Below are 20153 nucleotides of genomic sequence, written 5' to 3'. Positions count from 1 at the left end.
TTGAATAAATAACCGAACTGGCCCAAAAATCCGGAGGTCAGCGGGGAATGATTTATATGCATTGTCTAAAAAACGCTTAAGGCATAATGTCGGTGGCGCCCTGCGTCATGCGGGCTTACGGGCTTAACAGCATATAAAATATTATTCTATGGGAATATATATATAAATACTAGAGGACCCGCCTACGTTTTACTGTGGCTGATACATAGGTAGTACTACTAATACCATCTGTATGATTTCTATTAGATAGATTATAAGTATTAGTTAAGGAATAATCGCATTTTTGATGAAGCAACAAAAATGAATCAAAAAGCATTTCATGCGTTAAGAAAGAATTGGTTTTTGGGGTAAAAATACTTTTGAATTTGGGCTGTGCATCAGTGAAATCAATCGAATCCAATCGATTATCAGCCCGGTGGACTGCATATTAAGAAACGGTTCTCAAGCGTGGAAAGACAAAAAAATCGGCTGGCAAGGTTATGTCATCAGTCTTTTGGGATCCCCGTGGTATATTATTCATCGAATGATAAATGAGCCAATATTTAGCAATTTTATTATTTTTCAGGAAGTTTGAAATTGTACACATATACATATTTATTCATCGTTCCCGTTTAAATATTGTATTGCTCTGTGCAATGCTTTGAAAAGATTTCTGTATATCTCAAATTTTTTATCAACATTTCAGTTATGCCGCTATTTTTTTATGCCAGACCTTTTGCAATTTTAAATTGCCTGTCAAAATACCCCCTCCAATAGTTAGCAGGTTTGAAAAAAATGTTATAGCTACCCATAGATTTTAAGGTTTGAATATTGGATACTGCGATGGAAGCGCCATCTATCGGTCAAACATTCCAAAATTAACAATTGATTAAAAATGAAAAAATAATTTGAAAAACATTTTCCAGTGGACCAAATTGTAAATCTAAACCATTCTCGATTCTCCTTGAACATACACACAAAATTTCATCAAAATCGGTCCATCCGTTTAGGAGCAGTTCAAATGCAAACACACGGTCAGAAGATTTATATATATAAAGATAACAGCTAACAGTCAACTTCAACGCTTTTTGTCTGTTGTTGTTATATTGACGAAATCAGTGACAAGTAGGCATGACATTGGCTATTGTTTCTGCCTTTAATTGGTTTATTCGCCTGTGCTTATACTTGTACGTTCATTTTTGGCCATCAAGCAGTAATTAGACTAAATACTCGTAAATGCAGCTTTAGATAACGCACAGTGCGATAAAATGTGTGAACCTTGCTAACCGCCGATTTGTTGTTGCACTCACCCTCGTAAATAAGGTGGTAAAGCTTTTTATTTAGTTGAGGCTGTTTTTTGAAAGTGAAAATCTCAAAATAAATATAAGTTCAGTGCTAAAACGTGCATGGTCGCCAGAGGTCGTGTACACACATATGTAGTTGAGTTTGCCTGAGCGGTGAAGACTTCTTGTTAAAACTGATTAAGATAACAGTTTTGAAATTTTTTAAGTTGCCTCAGTTATATTTCCACTGGAGAACTGAAGTGGATGCTCATAAGCATAATTATTATTTTTCCTGCAGTCTCGAGTATGCAATTTGCGCCAAACGCTTGTGGTTATGTTGCAACACGCCATTTGTGTGGTTTTTGTCTTTTTTATGTGTAGCCACTGGCAACATAATATGCACGTATGTATGTATGTAAATTTGCGCAGGTTATGTTTTTCTTAATTATTTCATTTTGTTCACCGCCTTTGCGTTGTTAATTTAATGCATGGGTGTCTGAGAGAAATTACCATAAACGGAATCTCATACTACTCCACCTCAAACATGTATGAACATACGAGTACAGCCCGCACACCAGTCGTCAAAAGAGAGTTCGTTTATAAATATATGCACTGATTGTGGTAAAATTATTTACATCGATATAATACTGTGATCAAAATTGATTTCGTTCCCTTCAAAGTAATCCTCGCTCTTGTCCAACATAATGTAATGCAATTCCGCCCAAAAATCTGTTCAATGACGAGTACGCCGTAGACATGTGAAGTAAAAACTGTCACATTGATAAACAAGTTAAAAAATTATGCTCCAGCCATATAAAAGTGAGTTATACTTAAAGTAAACAACGTTGCATATCGACTGTACACGGCGACAGTGGTGACCAATAGTAAAAAAAACACAAACGTAAAAAGAAAAAAATAAAAGTTTATACAAATTAATACACATTTGTCGACAAAAAGAAACAGACGCATATAAACAGTTTTATACCCTCAGCACAACATGGTGAGCTTGTCATGGGGTAACATGAAGAAAGAAATGTTGGAAACTCGACAAGTATATATGTATATATATGACTAGCAATGATATAACCATATATCCTTTTCGGGTATAGTTCCTATAGGATATAATATTTTTGTCTGTATATAAAAAAATAGATGTTCAGTTTTTCGATCTGAAATTCCGAAAATACCAAGAAAGGTTGAAATTGCAAATGGGCGTAATCGGACTATTGCCACGTCCACAAAAGTCACGAAACGAAAACCTATAAAGCGCCATGACTAAGTTACTACTTAAGAACAGAACCGTAATAGAGTGCAGGTGATCGCATTAGCCAGAGGAATCTTTTTATTAAAAGTAGGCCAGGCCCCGCTTTCTAAATGACTTAATGTATGCACAAGGTCTGTCGCAAAAGAAACAGGACTGTTAAAAAAAACAACAAAAAATTAATATTTTTTAAGAATTATATTTTGTTATTCAAAGTAGTTTGCTTGTGCTTCGATAAAGCGCTTAGCCCGGTCAATTAGCCTTTCAAATGAGTGTTTAAGGTCATTTTTCAGAATGCTCTTGAGAATATCGATTGTCGCCTTTTGGATAGCTGAAATGTCCTGAAACCAGTGTCCTTTTATAGGCAAATGAAGTTTTCCAAATAGGTAAAAATCACAGGGTGCCAGATCAGGTGAGTAGGGCAAGTAATTAATGGTTAATATGGAGTTTTTTGTCAAAAAATCAGTGACAAGCGTCGACCGATGACACGGCGCATTATAGTGCAACAGGCGCAAGGACCCAGCCTCAGGGTATTGAGGTCGAGCACGACGAATGCATGACAAAAGACGCTTCATAACACCAAGGTAAAACACAGCATTAATCGTTTGGCCAGGTGGGACGAACTCTCGGTGTACAATACCCTCGGAAACGTAAAAACAAATCAGAATTGTCTTTATTTTTGACTTCTGAAGACGACTTTTTTTCGGTGGCTTCTGATCGTCACAGAGGTCCTCACGACCTTCTTGGAATCGCTTAAATCACTCATGCACATTACTACGGGATAGGTTGTGATCACCATACACTTTTTTCATCATTTGAAATGTTTCAGTAAACGTTTTCCCAAGTTTAAAAGAAAATTTAATATTTGCTCGTTTTTAAAATGCATTTTACGACCGATGACCAAAAGCTGCTGTCACTTTTTGATCGATAACATCGATTGTAGTTATCCAATGGTCTTAAAATTTTTACGAAATGGCAACAAGAGATCAAACTTTTTATTTCATATACCCACCAATAGGTGGCGCCACCAGAAACAGTTAGATTTAAAAAGTTCTGTTTCTTTTGCGACAGACATTGTATATATTTTCCTAACCGCTTAGGTTAAGTCAACCAACTTTGTTGACAAAAAGTCTTTTTTAGAACTTCTTCATATACTGAAAAAATGAGTAAAATCAGTTAATCACGAAGCTCATTCATAATCCTGCAACGATTTTCTTGAAAAATTAGTCATATGAATAAACGATAAGTCACTGAATAAACGCCCCACAATTTTACAAGGGCTTTATAAGATTGGATGTAAAAATTGACGAGGAACGTGGTCACCTTTAGGTAAAAATCTATATCTCAGGAACTGTTAGAACAATTTCAACTAAATTTAGTCTGTGAGCTCCCTTAGTCCCCAAATACCTAATATAAATATTTTCGAATTTCAGTTTTACTTTACATTGCTTTATATTGGAACAACTTCAAAACGATAACGATTTTTTTTAATGGGGTGTTCTACTCTAGGATTTTGAAAAATTCGATTTTTTTTCATGTATTTAAAGTTTAGACCCTTAAGAACATATCCTCCAAAGGATTTTTAAAAATTAAAATTATTTTAAGAGCTACAGTTACTTTAGTGACGCAGTAGGTAGACTCACTTTTTTAAACGCGTTTTTATCGAAACTACTTTTTTCCACACGGTACCGGCATTATCTCAAGTTCTTACTTGTTCAGGAATTTCAAAAAAAATGCGTAAAAAATGATATTTATTTTCAGGCAGTCGCCATTAAAAAAAAAAAAATCGTGTTCCTTGAGGTAGAGACTATAACAGCATCCTTACTGATTAAGAATTTCTTTTGATTTTTTTTTTCAGAGCACCAGAGAGTCAGGATCAATGTCACCAGGATGCGCCATTTTTTTACACCTGTCTCTCCCCCCCCCCCTTCCTATAATTATTTTAATTTTTAATATTTTTTTGTAAATTTTTTCTTCTGTATTCTTAAGATATCAATAAAAACACCATAAAAAATGGATGGTAAAAATATTTTTTTTTTTTTTTTAAATAAAATTCAAAAAACTGCCCAAAATTTGATTTCTAGACTAGAATACCCCCTTAAATCATTTCCTCCTCTGCGACTCACTTGCATATGAGTAATGCGGTAAATAAACAAAATTGTCGATTATGGTGCGAAGAAAATCTGCAAATTATTCATTAACAACCATTACATTCACCTAAATCGACAGTTTGGTGCGGTTTTTGGTCTGGTGGAATCATTGGTTCGTACTTCTCTCGCAATTAAGCTGGTAATACTGCTTCTGTCAATGGAAAGCGGTAATTGTTTATGGGCGCAAGTCATGGAGGCCATTTGAATGATGTTATATATAAATTTCCTCAACAATTATTGTTTTTTTTTTAAAGAAATACTATGAAAACTCAAATAACACAGTATCATCTTGCCTTAAGGGGTTCCATGGGTTTACGGGTTGCAAAAATCGATTTTTTTATTGTCTTCATGAAATTTTACACAGCTCCTTGAGATACAATTCTTAAAGACTTGGACGAAAGAATTTTTATTTTTCGATTACAACTATTGAAAAAAATGTTGCGAAATGAAGCTGTTTCTCAGGCTTTGATCTTTGCCATTTTCGATTACACCCGAATTTAACCCTTCCTTACTTCTTTGTTATTATTTTTTGTTGTTACTTTTAAATATGGACACAAAAACTCGTCGCCGCGCAAAGTAGAGAAGGATTTAATTACTCGCCTTTTTTGTGTTGCACTTTTTGTTGTTGTCTGCCTGTGACTTTTTGTGCAAATAATTGCATGAAATACTTTTTACTCACTTTGCTTAATGCTGTGCGTAAACAATTGCCAAGCATAAGTGGCATAAAAAATGACAATAAATGTTACATGCGAAACATACAATATAAGTATAATATACAAGTATACCCTTATATATATAATATATTCATATATGTATGTATGACGGTGTTTACGTGGTGTTGCGCTAAAAAGCAGCTCATTGATTATACGAGACTTCCGTGATTGCCAACGAAATGCCACAATATTGGCGCTGGCATGTACAAATATATGGGACCAAAGGATCTGAGAATCAGCGCTTTTTGCCACATATTTCATATGTGTATTTCTATAGCAGTATTTCTATTGGGTGCATGCGCTTTTGTGTGTATGCGTATGTATGCGTATGTATGCGTATGTATGCGTATGTTACTCGCCTGCAACTGAATTTAATTGGCTTACTGTTTGCAGTTGGGCTTTATTGTGTTAAATAATTAAAGTGCTACAATAAATACAGGCGATTTAAGCATTGGGAGCGCACATTTAAAGTATGCTGTCTGTTTTGTATGTTATATACAAAAAAAAATATTACAAAAGCAAAATTTTTTTTAATTCCTTACTAAAGATCAGCATAAATTTGGTAAATATTTTTTTTTTTTACCTTACCGTAAATGGCTTTCATTTGTTTACTCTGCCGATTTTATTGAAGCCTGTTTGACTTTTTTCGCATTTGTTTTGTGTTGTTGTTGTTGTGTGAGTTTTCCGGCAGTGATTTTTGCAATATAAATGTGGCCTGCGGCGATTTGGCTGCGTTTGAAGCGCCTGCCGTGTTGACGGACGGCTAAAAATATAGAAAATACTTTGCTAGAATAATTTTGCGCAAATATACTAATATTTCATACATATTTAAGTGAGTTATGGTTTAGAGCAGCGCTTTGTTTACATCATGAATATTTTATTAACACGTACGCGTTGGTTTCCTGTCAAAAATTTCTGTATTAAAAATCTGTTTACTACAAAAAAAAATATGAAATTTTATGCACAAATTTGTTGGATTCATTTTTTTATGTATGTACATTTGTGTGCATACATGCAGGCGTATGTTGTTATAGTTATTATATGCTGATGTTCACAATAAACTGTGTAATGCAATTTTCAATTATTTCTTAGTGGATATTCAGAGAATTTTTATGTATTAAATTAATAGAAAAAATTTGTCGGATAATTGTTTTACGATTTGTAGCAAAAAATTTAAACAATATGATTGAATTTAAGTATGGCCCTGGCCTTTGGTTCATTGTGCATGCTTTTTCATTTTATAAAATTTTTATACTCTCGCAACAAAGTTGCTAAATTGAGATATCATGATGAAACTTGGTACACGTATTTCTTGGCTCCATAAGAAGGTTAAGTTCGAAGATGGGCAAAATCGGCCCACTGCCACGCCCACAAAATGGCGGAAACCGAAAACCTATAAAGTGTCATAACTAAGCCATAAATAAAGATATTAAAGTGAAATTTGGCACAAAGGATCACATTAGGGAGGAGCATATTTGGAAGTAACTTTTTTGGAAAAGTGGGCGTGGCCCCGCCCCCTATTAAGTTTTTTGTACATATCTCGGAAACTACTATAGCTATGTCAACCAAACTCTATAGAGTCGTTTCCTTCCGGCATTTCCATATACAGTTTAAAAATGGAAGAAATCGGATAATAACCACGCCCACCTCCCATACAAAGGTTATGTTGAAAATCACTAAAAGTGCGTTAACCGACTAACAAAAAACGTCAGAAACACAAAATTTTACGGAAGAAATGGCAAAAGGAAGCTGCACCCAGCCTATTTTTAAAAATTGAAAATGGGCATGGCGTCGCCCCCTTATGGACCAAAAACCATATCTCAGGAACTACTCAACCGATTTCAATGAAATTCGGTATATAATATTTTCTTAGCACCCTGATGACATGTATGAAATATGGGTGAAATCGGTTCACAACCACGCCTTCTTCCAATATAACGCTATTTTGAATTCCATCTGATGCCTTCTCTGTATAATACAATATATACATTAGGAACCAAAATAAAAAAAATATGTAAATGACGGATAATGAAATCTCGATTATCACTTTATCATGCGAGAGTATAAAATGTTCGGTGACACCCGAACTTAGCCCTTCCTTACTTGTTAATATATTATTTGCGCGTTAGAATAAAAACTATTCAGTGTTGATAACTAAATTTAGCAAATAAATTTGACGCTTTCATAATTTTTCTGTCTCTAGGCGCAGAATTAAATTTTTTTCAATAGGTCGCTTTGTAGACATTTCACGGCCAGACAAGCTAAGTATATAAAATTTTAGATATCATTGTTTAACCTATATACCTCTTGAAATTAATTGCAAGGATGAGCTGAATCGATTTAGCTATGTCTCTCAGTTTGATTAAATCGTTCTGACATTTTGCGTATGTGCTCTTCCTCGCAAGAAGCTAACATTTCTCAGAATCGCCGATATCAAGCGAAGCAAATGGGTCTTGGTCTGGTAGTGAACGAGGGCAAGACGAAATATCTCCCGTCATCAAACAAACAGTCGTCGTACTCACGACTTGGCTCCCCCGGCACTTTTGACAGTAATAACTTCGAAGTCGTAGATAATTTCGTCTATCTTGGAACCAGTATTAACACCAACAACAACGAAATCCAACGCAGAATAACTCTTGCCAACAAGTGCTACTTCGGACTGAGTAGGCAACTGAGAAGTAAAGTCCTCTCTCGACAGACAAAAACCAAACTCTATAAGTCACTCATAATTCCCGTCCTGCTATATGGTGCAGAGGCTTGGACGATGACAACAACCGATGAGTCGACGTTGCGAGTTTTCGAGAGAAAAATTCTGCGAAAAATTTATGGTCCTTTGCGCATTGGCATCCATCGCATTCGATGAAACCAAGAGCTGTACGATTAATATACACTGACATGGCCACAGTTCTGTGAATTAAGAGACAGCGGCTAAGCTGGCTAGGTCTTGTCGTCCGAATGGATGAAAATATTCTTTCAGAGTTCGACGCAGTATCCGCCGAGGTAAGCCGAGGAAGAGGAAGGTTCACTCACTTGAAGAGATTAGGTGGATAAGGACCCGGTGGACTTAAAATCTCGAACTGGGGCCAAATTGCGAAAAAAAGAAACCGCGTAGCGGTGTCTGAATCAGTAAAGAAGAAGAAGCTTACATGAAATCTCGAGAACGTTGAACCAGCGGCTTTAATCAACATTTGCGGTCCTCTAACGTCCATTCTTACCATTGGGCTTAAAGATATTTAGCGTTATTTATGGATAAGTACTATATAAATAGCGCTAAAAGGTGTATGCCGCAAAAGTTGCTATCAGACTCAGTAAAGCCGGGTTTCTAAATAAACACATGTCTGAATATTTTATGCCAGATCTTCTGGACCATGGAGTCGCCAAACCAAACTCCGGCGGCTTTTTCTCTGCCCACATACCTCCAAGGGAGTTATTGGTGGGTGGAAGCCATTGGAGCAGAGGGGGCATTCTTTACGGATGGAACTAAGCGTGGGGGAAAGGTTGGTGGAGGGATATATTGTCAGGAAGCCTCTATAAACTGCAGTTTTAGACTTCCTTGCTCTTGTAGTGTGCTTCAAGCCGAGGTTGTTGCCATTAAGATAATGTTATATTTACTACTTCGGAATGCAACCTCTTTCAGACAAGTGACTATACAATCTGATAGCAGACCGGCGATTAACCATGCGTTCTGGACTGGTTAAGCAATGCGCAACCTCGTTATCAATGACACGATCCACTTTGTAATAAGACTAGTATAGGTGTCAGGCCACAGCGAAGGCGCAGACAACAGCAAAACTGATGAGCTGGCAAGGAAGGGTATCCTTGCCTCACTAGTAGTGGAATGGGAACGGGTATTTGTTTCCTCTTCTCGTGTATTCTACTACTAGATAGCTGGGCTTGGTAGGAACTTGGCAAGCGCTGGGCTGTCAACGGTTTATGCGTTGTTGCTAGATCCGTTTGGTGCAAGATCGATCTTAAGAGCTTCGGTGAGCTCTTAGTCTTCAGTAAGGCTAGCCTCTCTCTAGTTATGGGGGGTTTAACCGAGGTGGAAATATATCAACACTATCTTTTTGTTTGTTTGGGTGTTCACACTTTCAAATACTCTGGGATAGTGGGAATATTCCCAGAGCACTTTTCGCTTTTAAGATGATCATTTTGACTTATAATTCTGGAGCTGATCGATTTCTTGCAAGGTAACATAACCACAAATATTTTTAAGAACTTTGTTTAGTTTTGCGTTTTTGCATAGATGGCAACGCTATTATAAAACTTTTTAATGAAAGCTTTCCAGCTTTTGCTTGATAGCTACTTTATGCAATAATATTTTGTTGTTTTACAATAAATTTTCTTACTTCCTTGTACTAAATTTTATTATACGAATATTTGCAGCAACATCATCGCTACTGCCCTACTTGACCATACACATGCAATCGATCGGTCTAACAGTGGAGGAGATTGCCATCATCTATCTGGCATTGCCGTTCACCACTTTCCTCAGTCCGCCAATTACAGGTATGTTAAACAGCCAGCCCGTTGCTAGATGCGGCACACCCAAGCCATGAAGGCAAAGTGCAAAGTGTATTGCATTGCAACATGAACACAGACAATTTCATTAAAATCCATTTACTTTTACTCGCAGTAATTGACTGACCTGCATTGCTCGCAAATTGTACGATATTTGATTTAATTACTATCTTAATTAAATGTATTAAAATTTTCACTCTTCATTTTCTTTACACTCCTCTCTCTCTCTCTCTTTGGTTTCTGCAGGTTTCCTTGTCGATAAATTTGGCAAGTACAAACCGGTCGTCATAATGAGTTTGCTGCTGAATGCACTTTTCCATCACTCGCTCTTGTTTATACCGCAACAGGAGATTCCAGGTATTGTGCCATCGGCGTTTGTTATGCGCCATCCTGATACCGGCGATATAGAGGTGAGTTGCACAGCACACTTGAATATTTACTCATCCATCTCCAGCTTCATTCAACAATCACACAAAAGTATTCAACCTGCTATGTACCGTTAATTTCATTGTTTTACCAACTTGCACGCTTTGTAGGTACAAAGTGCTTCCAGCGCATACTGCATACCTGTGGTATACATACATATGTACATTCGTGTGTGAGCCGCATTGTAATGCCACTACAACATCAGCCCTTTGTCTTTTCCTGCTCGCTTTTCCCACTCCTTTTCGGTTGATTGCCTTTGGTATTTCATTTTCCTTGGTGGACTAAAAACTGGCTGCTGCATTGTACGGCTGCCGGCGGATGCTGGCGCTCAAAACCAGTGATGTTAAAGTTTTTTGGTTACTTTCGGGCAAAAACCTACAGAAGTTGCCACTGTCAAGAGAGTTAACATGATTTTTGCAGAGTTCGTTTGCACATTGTTTTTAGGGAGAGTTCAGGGAGAGCATAACTGCTGGAAACGTTGAAGTCGATGATTTGTTGCCGGGAAGACATACTTTTGCTTTAGACAGAAGGGAAATTGCAATACCGATTCTACTGTCGCCTTAGCTCGCTAGATGGCGCTAGAGTCAAGTTACAGAAAATACTAGTTGTGGGTCTATTATAGATCTACTTCTTCACTTAATTCTTAGTAAGTTTCTGTTTTAGACAGAAGGGAAATGACAGTATCGATTTTACTGCCGGTTTTCGGAAAGCTTTATGGTTTCCAGAAGATATTCCTGTATAGTCTGAGCGCGCTAGATGGCGCCAGCGTCAAATTATTAGAGAAAATGCTAATTTTGGGTCGATTATCGATTCAATATTTTTAAAACGCTCTTGTCGACCCTCAAAACCAATGATGTTTAAGATTTTATACTTTCGGAAAAATCTCCAGAAGTTGTCACTGTGAAGAGAGAATTAACAAGATTTTTGCAAAGTCCGTTTGTATGTTAATTTTTTGGGAGCGAATAACTGCTGCAAGCCATAACTTCGAGGAACTGCTCTCGGGCAAAGAGAAGGCTTTGATAGATTGATAACTGATACGAGTGGAGGCTCAAAACCAGTTAATTTTAAGTAACAATCTGTTTTGGGCAGAACTGAAATTATATAACAGATTTTACTTTTGGTTTTAGGACACCTTTGTGGAGTTCACAAATTATAAAGGGTGATTTTTTAAGAGCTTGATAACTTTTTAAAAAAAAAAAACGCATAAAATTTGCAAAATCTCATCGGTTCTTTATTTGAAACGTTAGATTGGTTCATGACATTTACTTTTTGAAGATAATTTCATTTAAATGTTGACCGCGGCTGCGTCTTAGGTGGTCCATTCGGAAAGTCCAATTTTGGGCAACTTTTTCGAGCATTTCGGCCGGAATAGCCCGAATTTCTTCGGAAATGTTGTCTTCCAAAGCTGGAATAGTTGCTGGCTTATTTCTGTAGACTTTAGACTTGACGTAGCCCCACAAAAAATAGTCTAAAGGCGTTAAATCGCATGATCTTGGTGGCCAACTTACGGGTCCATTTCTTGAGATGAATTGTTGTCCGAAGTTTTCCCTCAAAATGGCCATAGAATCGCGAGCTGTGTGGCATGTAGCGCCATCTTGTTGAAACCACATGTCAACCAAGTTCAGTTCTTCCATTTTTGGCAACAAAAAGTTTGTTAGCATCGAACGATAGCGATCGCCATTCACCGTAACGTTGCGTCCAACAGCATCTTTGAAAAAATACGGTCCAATGATTCCACCAGCGTACAAACCACACCAAACAGTGCATTTTTCGGGATGCATGGGCAGTTCTTGAACGGCTTCTGGTTGCTCTTCACCCCAAATGCGGCAATTTTGCTTATTTACGTAGCCATTCAACCAGAAATGAGCCTCATCGCTGAACAAAATTTGTCGATAAACACATTTCGAACCGGACACTGATTTTGGTAATAAAATTCAATGATTTGCAAGCGTTGCTCGTTAGTAAGTCTATTCATGATGAAATGTCAAAGCATACTGAGCATCTTTCTCTTTGACACCATGTCTGAAATCCCACGTGATCTGTCAAATACTAATGCATGAAAATCCTAACCTCAAAAAAATCACCCGTTATCTGTGAAGTCTTAATCCGCTAGATGGCGCTAGTGACAAATTATTACAGAAAATAGTATTTGTGAGCCGATAAGGCGCGTGTTTTCGATTTGATGTTTGGAAAATGGTCAAATTTATAAGTTCGGACTATCATAGTCTAACAGAGTAGGTAAAAACTCTACAAGATACTGCTTAACATGAGCGATGAGAAGGTCAGTAAAGCATTCCTCGATAAGTGTGACTATCGACATGCTTAGGTTTGTCTGCAATTTCGGGTATGAAAAGTCTTTATGTCCTATAGTAGTAAGTAACGAATTATATCCATTTCGGATCAACTCATGTCTAGTAAACCTAAAAGTCTACACATTTCTTCAATAATTTTCTTCCACGTACACAAATTTTCGTTCAGAAACAAGCCTTGACATGCCTTACGTTCATTACGTAAATTTCCCACAAGATTCACGACACTGGCCGAGCTCTTTCGCTATCAGAAATGAGTGCTTTCAGAAATTCCTTTTAATTACAACAATTTATGTGGTTGAGTGGTAAATACTATGTCCGTACATATATACGTGCTTTCTTTGTATATACCCAACCGGTAAAGGCTCGCAAAGCCGATGTAGTGGCCAGCGACTACACACCGCACTACAATAGACAAATATGCTCCACGTACATATGCATAAGTCTGATTCCGTTCATATGAATGTGAGTCTTTCAGCATGCTTTTCTCCAATGAAATTGCGGTTGTTCGCTTTGTCTTCACCGACAATGCTCATTAATATTGTTGCTGTTTTGGTGCTGCGTTTTAACCTTTTGTGCCGTGCGTAATTGGTGTGTAGGATTTTCATCTTAGCCATTGTTTTGCATTTTGCCACTTTTGTTGTGAGTCGATATTGAGTCGAAGTTGCAACTGATTACAACACACTGGCGTGTATCTAATACACTTAAGCGTGTAAATGAATGTGCATTGCTAAGCGCATGTGCTTCAGAGCAAGGTGAAATTTCAATCAATTCAGGCTTCAATAGAAAAGCTTTGTTGAGATGTGGTATGTTGAACTGCACGCGGTTGAATTGTTGCTCAATTGCTAGGTGTTCGAGTACTATAAGACTACGTGTAATGGATAAAATTAAGGTATAAGCAGCTGCTGAATTATATGAATTTATTGTATAATTAGTTCATCTAATTGCTAGGAATAGAATTTGAATTGCTCTCAGGAATAGTAATGGGAGTAACTCTTTATTTTGGTAGGGCAGTTTGTTTGTTAGCTATTTTTTTAGCCATAAGAGGAGTTTTAAAAAGCTACTACTTATATGGGATCGTCATCTCACATAAGCGGTGTATCCACTTAAACACTCCCCGCTCCTATCATGGATTTTTCTCATGCCCAGGGACTGCTTTCGCATTACTTTAGGGCAAGCTTTCCATGAAGACCCAATTGCGAACCAGTTTCCAGTCCCTGTGTCCAGGGATGTCTACGATTTTGTAGCTTTTCAAACTGTTTGGCTCACCTTTTATTGAGTTGAATTCTCCGGCGCTGGATCTGCGTTCATGTCACTATCTTTAGTGGGTGGTAAATACATGTTCCTATATGAAGTCATTCAGTTATCATCCCCGTCTTGCTATATGGTGCAGAAGCATGGACGGTGACAACATCTGATGGGTTAGCGTTACGAATTCTCGAGAGAGAGATTCTACGGAAGATTTATGGTTCTTTGCGCCTTGGCAACGGCAAATACCGCAGTCGATGGATGAGCTGTACGAAATATACGATGACATTGACAAGTCAAGTGGTCCGAATGGATGAAAACACTCCAGCTCTGAGACTAGGAAGGATGGATCTCCACTCCGTTAGAAAGACCAGGTAGAGAATGATCTGGCTACGCTTGAAATCTCCACAAACGCCAAGAAGAAGAAAAATAATGTGTTCCACGCTCGAGGCAATTTGCTGCCGGCTTTCGCCGCTTTCATTTTTCTATTCGGTTCTCCATATTTAGTTGTTCAAGATTGTTTTCTAATGTCCTTTACGCTTTTGCAATTTAAAAATGGTGTGATTTGCATCGTCACGTAGTTCGTCTCGGTAAATACATGCAGGATATTGAGTTTTGCCCATGTTGTACAGGCTTTTATGGAAATATCCATGAACGGAGAGTATCTGTGCTTAATAATAGCTCACCTCGCCTCAGTTTAGCTATCCATCTTTCTTTGAGCTACCTTTTCTATCGGTCTTGCCAGAGTTCAAGTGCTTGCTTCCTCGACTGTTATCTTGTAGACAACGTCCTCTGGCATTTCGACGTTTAAAATTTCGTCGCAGTTGGCGCTCCTCTAGAGTTAATTTCCATTCTATGAGAGCCTACACTTGTATCATATAGTAGTGCCCTGCCTTTAAGATATAATAGTACCTATCATTATCATAAAGTAGGTTAGCGTTTTGGATCGACTTTCTAGTACGCCTATCCTTTTGACCCACTTTGAGGATTTTGAATGCGTTTCTTATATCTGCTGTTGCGAGGAAGGATATTTTGACCTCGAGAAGTTGTTCTTCGATGAGCTTCCTTCACGCCACAGATGACGTCTTCAACGGTTCCGGTGGTGAACCTGTCTGCTCTCAAGCCATGTTGTCGCTCTGATAGGCCTCCAAAATTATTTATGGCGGCTATGACGCGTAGTTTCAATAATCTTTTCACCAGTTTTTCTGCTGTACCAACCATGCACAGAGGTCTGTATGCTGAATGTGTTTTGCTCCAAAGCCTGAATGGAAATGGGATTGTCCGCATAGACTTTAGACTCTGTCAACAGTTCGTTTTCGGTATTTCAAAAAACGTTTATTTTCCATAAATCATCAAAGCAACTTTCATAATATTGATCAATTAGTGTAAAGTATTACTAAGTGGAGCTTAAAACCTTTTTTATTTTAAAACATGTGATTTCTATTTACAATTTCCGGCTCACAGCTGTCACAATTTTTACAAAAAAGGGAAACCACAATGTCTAAATGAATAAAACGTACTATTAATATTTAATTGAATATTTTTTAAAGACAACTTTTGAAAAATAATTGTTTTTTTTTAATATATTGTAGTATATGAAGTTTTTACGCAACAAAGTGTTTTAGCTTATATTAATAATAATTTTAATAATATCATGCATTTGCACTAAATTTTTCTCACCAAAAAAATTGTAAAAAATTCCAAGCCACATGCATTGCAAACGAATTTTTTTAAATGCATTCACACTAATTCCCATTTCAAATATCATTTAAGTGGTTATCAATGATTTTATGCCATCAGCTTAGATATGTAGCCACGCAAAAAACTAGAGATGCGGTGAAAAACTCGCCAAATGGTTTTACCCAAATCAGATTTAATGGTAAATTGGGTGAAATAACGAAAACATAAAAGTATAAAACGCTAATCAAGCATTTATTTACAACGGTAGTTTGATCAATTCCGCCATTGGCACTTTTCCGCATAAATAAAAATCATAATAAACCAGAAAAAACGGCAAAAATGCGCAAAGCCGAAAAAATGACAGTTACACGGATATACGCACACATGCATAAATACATTGGTATGCGCAACAACAACAAATAGCGCAAACGAAAAGCACTCACAACTCATTGCACTTGAAAGCATAACTGCTCAATGAAATCACACGCGGCTAAATAGCTGCGAAAATCAGGGGAGAAAGGCAAAAGAGCATCAACGAAAACTATTTAAATATGTAAGCAGACATACACATAGCTTGAAACACACATACATACATGCATGCTTAGAGTCATACATTATTAACAATGTGAAACGTTTATTTATTTTATGCAGTAATTTAATCGAAATTACATGCTTGGCCAAATTTATGGCCAAAAACGAAATGTGGAAATAAATAGAAAAATTGAATAAAAGAGGAAAGACATCGAAAAAAGAAAATACGTTAGCTGCGGCTGCACCTGAGCTGGTATACCCTGCACATATACCGAAATTTCGTTAGAACTTAATTTTGTTTGTTCTGTTTGTATGGCAGCTCTATGCTATAGTAGTCCGATTTAGAAAATTTCTTCAAATATCATAGTGCTGCCTTGGAAAATAATTCGTGCCAAATTTTGTGAGGATACTTCGTCAAATAAAAAACTTTTTCATAGAAGGACTTGATTTTGAACGTTCAGTTTGCATGGCAGCTATATGCTATAGTGATACGATTTGAACAAATTTTTCGGATATCATAGCAATGCTTTGGAAAACAATTTATACCAGTTTTCGTGAAGATATTCTAATAAATAAAAAAGTTTTCCATACAAGGATTTGATTTTGATGGGCCAGTTTGCATGGCAGCTATATGCTATAGTGATACGATTTGAACAATTTCTTCAAGGATTCTATTGTAGCCTTTTGCAGGAATCTGTGTCAAATCTGGTTAAGATATCTTAACAAATAAAAAAGTTTTCCATACAAGCACTTGATTCCCATTGTTCAGTTTGTATGACAGCTATAAGCTATAGTCGTCCGATCTAAACCATTTCTTCAGATATTACACAATTATCTTAGATAATAATTCATGCTAAGTTTCATCAAAATATCTTGACAACTAAAAGAGTTTTCCATACAAGGTCTTGATTCCGTTCGTTCAGTTCGTATGGCAGCTATGTGCTGTAGTCGTCCGATATCGGTGAATCCAAGGTGTGAGTAGCTCCTTAGAAAGAAAAGAACGTACGAAAAATTTCGGATCGATATCTCAAAAACTGAGGGACTAGTTCGCATATATATAATATATACTGACGGTTCGACTCAAGCTGTTAATTTAGATATATATTTTACGGGGTCTCCGATGGTTCTTTTCGGCTATTACAAGCTTCATTGCAAATTTAACCTGTTCAGGGTATAAAAACCGAAAAGTATTTTTCTTTCCGCATATGAGCTGTTAGCTATTGCTATTGGACCTTGGCCATGGTTATTGGCTTGTAACGACTTTTATGCTTGTCACAGACATATGCGACAGTCTCAATCACACACGCCCACACACACACATAAAAACCGCTTCGCACACATGTTTATACAAATAGAAATGTTTATTCAGCCACTGGACAGACGTTGTGTAGACTTACCGTTATGCCTTTACACGAGCTAGCATACTTATCGGCGCAAATGCAATAAAAATGAAATAAACATACGAGGGCGTCTTATTGAACTGACATTACAAGCACGCACGCACACACAAAAACAAATAAGCAGCTTTCCTTTTGCGATTGACTTTCATGGAAAGCCTGTGTGAGTGTGTGCAAATCGCTTTTATCGTATATGCTGCGCTGCTGCGATTACATAAGTACGCACTGCAGCATAAATTTTGGCAGGGATAATAAATGTGAAGCATTCGCTGGCGTTGTACTGCTTCCAAACGAACGAACAAACCGTTAGTCTGCACAATTGCCATATATAATACATTGTAATATATTATTTATTTACCTTATGCCGTATTTGTTTGAGTTCAAGGTGGATTTTAGATGGCAAAATACATATGCATACATACTTGTTCATATTATATGTATATATTGTATATGGAGAATATAAAAGTATATGCAAATATATGTATATACTGCTCTCATATTTCATGTTGGCTTATAATAAAATTCTTAGTCCGAAAACATGCATTTATTAAAAATATTTTCTGCTGAAATTTGTGATTTGTTTGCTAAGGCATGTCCTTGCAAATACTAATCTCTTAAATATGCTTGAAAATGTCGTGTGTATCAAGCGAATTCTAATGAATTTCCTGAGGTCTACATATTTATGTACAACACCGTATTTACAACTGCAAAGGCATGTTTGAAAATACTCGTACACATGAATATTTGAAGATACACACAGACATGCAAAAGACACAAACACATAACCGAAAGACACATACTATTACCATATATTTCCATTCCCATTGGCCTCTGCACCACACATTTTCCTTTAAACATAGTTGCTACATTTTCTTGTATTTTCCAAAATCTTCTTCCGTTTTGCCGACATTTCCAATGCAACAATATTCGTTGTGACAGTTCAAGATGCACGCAAATCCATGTGAAAAATTGCTTTATCGAATTCTTACAATATTCACCTCAATGCATAAGTTACGGCTGTAAAAGTCAATTTTTCATCCTTAAGTCAATTTTAATTTTATTTATTTGTACATTGAAAACTTAACTTTAAATTGACATTTTGTTGAATTATATTTTGCTAAGTCTTGTCACGGGCCAAATTGGTTTTGGCATTTAAAGCTCTAAGACAATTAGGCAGCTGAGCTGTTGGGTCTACATTTCACTTGTTGTGGTGAGAGTTTTTGTAATTTAGGTTTGATAAGAAGAAAATATATATTTATATATATAACTGTGTGTAGGTATGTATAAATATAAATGTAAATAATAAACATAAATATGTATAAGATATGTTGGTACCCTTGTGTATGTATAAACATTACCTTGCTTCAAGATGAGCTGGTGCTGCCCTTTAACTAATCTAGATAAATATTTGAGTAAAACAGTTATCTGCTTGGCTGGAAAGTTTTTGAGTCTTTTAACTCCCCTTTAGTTTGATTAAATTATTTAAAATGTAATGGTTGAACGTGACCTGAAGATAATTTGCGACGGATATATTTATATATTCAAACACCTAACGTACAGCTGCAAACGAAACCATTGGTTTTCGAAAAAGGCAAAAGAGCAGCTGGTACGATGAGAAGTGCCGTGTCGCAGGCGAGAGTTAACAGACTGCCTACTTCGCAACGTTACGATCGACCACAACCCGAGCGGGATGGGATAGATACCAAGCGTTGAAGAGGGAAGCTAGACGCACTTCCTGATAAAAAAAGAGAGAGGTCGAGATGCGTGAGTATGTAGAGCTTGACGAGCTGGGCGACAGAGATAATGCACGAAAATTCTACGAAAAGGTGGGGCGACTAAGACGGAGGTGATCTACTTGTAATAACCGATGCCCAGAGCATACTGAAATTATGGAAGGAACACTTCTCAAGCCTGCAGAATGGCAGTGAAATCATAACACCAGGAGAAGGCGAACCCGATTCCCCAATCGATGACGATGAAGCCGACGTTCCATTGCGCGACTATGAAGAAGTTCGAATAGCTATTACCCATCTGAAAAACAACAAAGCGGCCTGGCCAGCCGAGCTATTCAAACACGGTGTCGAAGAACTGATAAGGAGTATGCATCAGCTTCTTTGTCGATTATGGTCGGACGAAAGCAAGTAAGACGATTAGAATTTAAGTGTGCTTTGTCCAATCCACAAAAAGGGAGACCCCATAATCTACGCCAACTACCGTGGGATAAGCCTCCTCAACATCACATATAAGGTTCTATCGAGGGCATTATGTGAAAGACTAAAGCCCACCGTCAACAAACTGAAATGAGCTTATCAGTGTGGCTTTAGGCCAGAAAAATCAACAACCGACCAGGTATTCATTATACGCCAAATCTTGAAAAAGACCTGTGAAAAAGGGATCAGCACACACCACCTCTTCGTCACTTTAAAAAGCTGCCTTTGACAGCCCGAAAATGAGCTTTCTTTATGCCGCTATGTCTCCGAAAAGCTAATATGGCTGTGAAAACAGACGTAGCAATACTACAAGCTCCATCAGAATCGAAGGACATTTCCAAGAAGTTCGATAACAAATGAGGTTACAGACAAGGCTACTCCCTATCGGACGACTTCTTCAATCTACCCCGGAAGAAATTCGTGCTGCTGAGTGAAAGAGAAAAGG

General features: G+C 37.2%; 1 protein-coding gene across 4 annotated transcripts in view; it reads left to right on the top strand.

The window, feature by feature from the left end:
• Positions 1 to 20153, top strand: part of LOC105231142 (uncharacterized) — a 61574-nt gene that overhangs the window by 12840 nt on the left and 28581 nt on the right. For all 4 annotated transcript variants that reach the window (XM_011212270.4, XM_029552401.2, XM_019992096.3 and 1 more), the window contains 2 exons: positions 9773 to 9895; positions 10154 to 10317. In XM_011212270.4, the coding sequence (XP_011210572.2) occupies positions 9773 to 9895; positions 10154 to 10317 (287 nt within the window). The remainder of the gene's footprint in view (positions 1 to 9772; positions 9896 to 10153; positions 10318 to 20153) is intronic.

Source organism: Bactrocera dorsalis, chromosome 1 (genome assembly GCF_023373825.1).
Source record: "Bactrocera dorsalis isolate Fly_Bdor chromosome 1, ASM2337382v1, whole genome shotgun sequence".
NCBI classification, from domain to species: Eukaryota; Metazoa; Arthropoda; class Insecta; order Diptera; family Tephritidae; genus Bactrocera; species Bactrocera dorsalis.
This window is presented reverse-complemented; position numbering and strand designations above follow the sequence as displayed.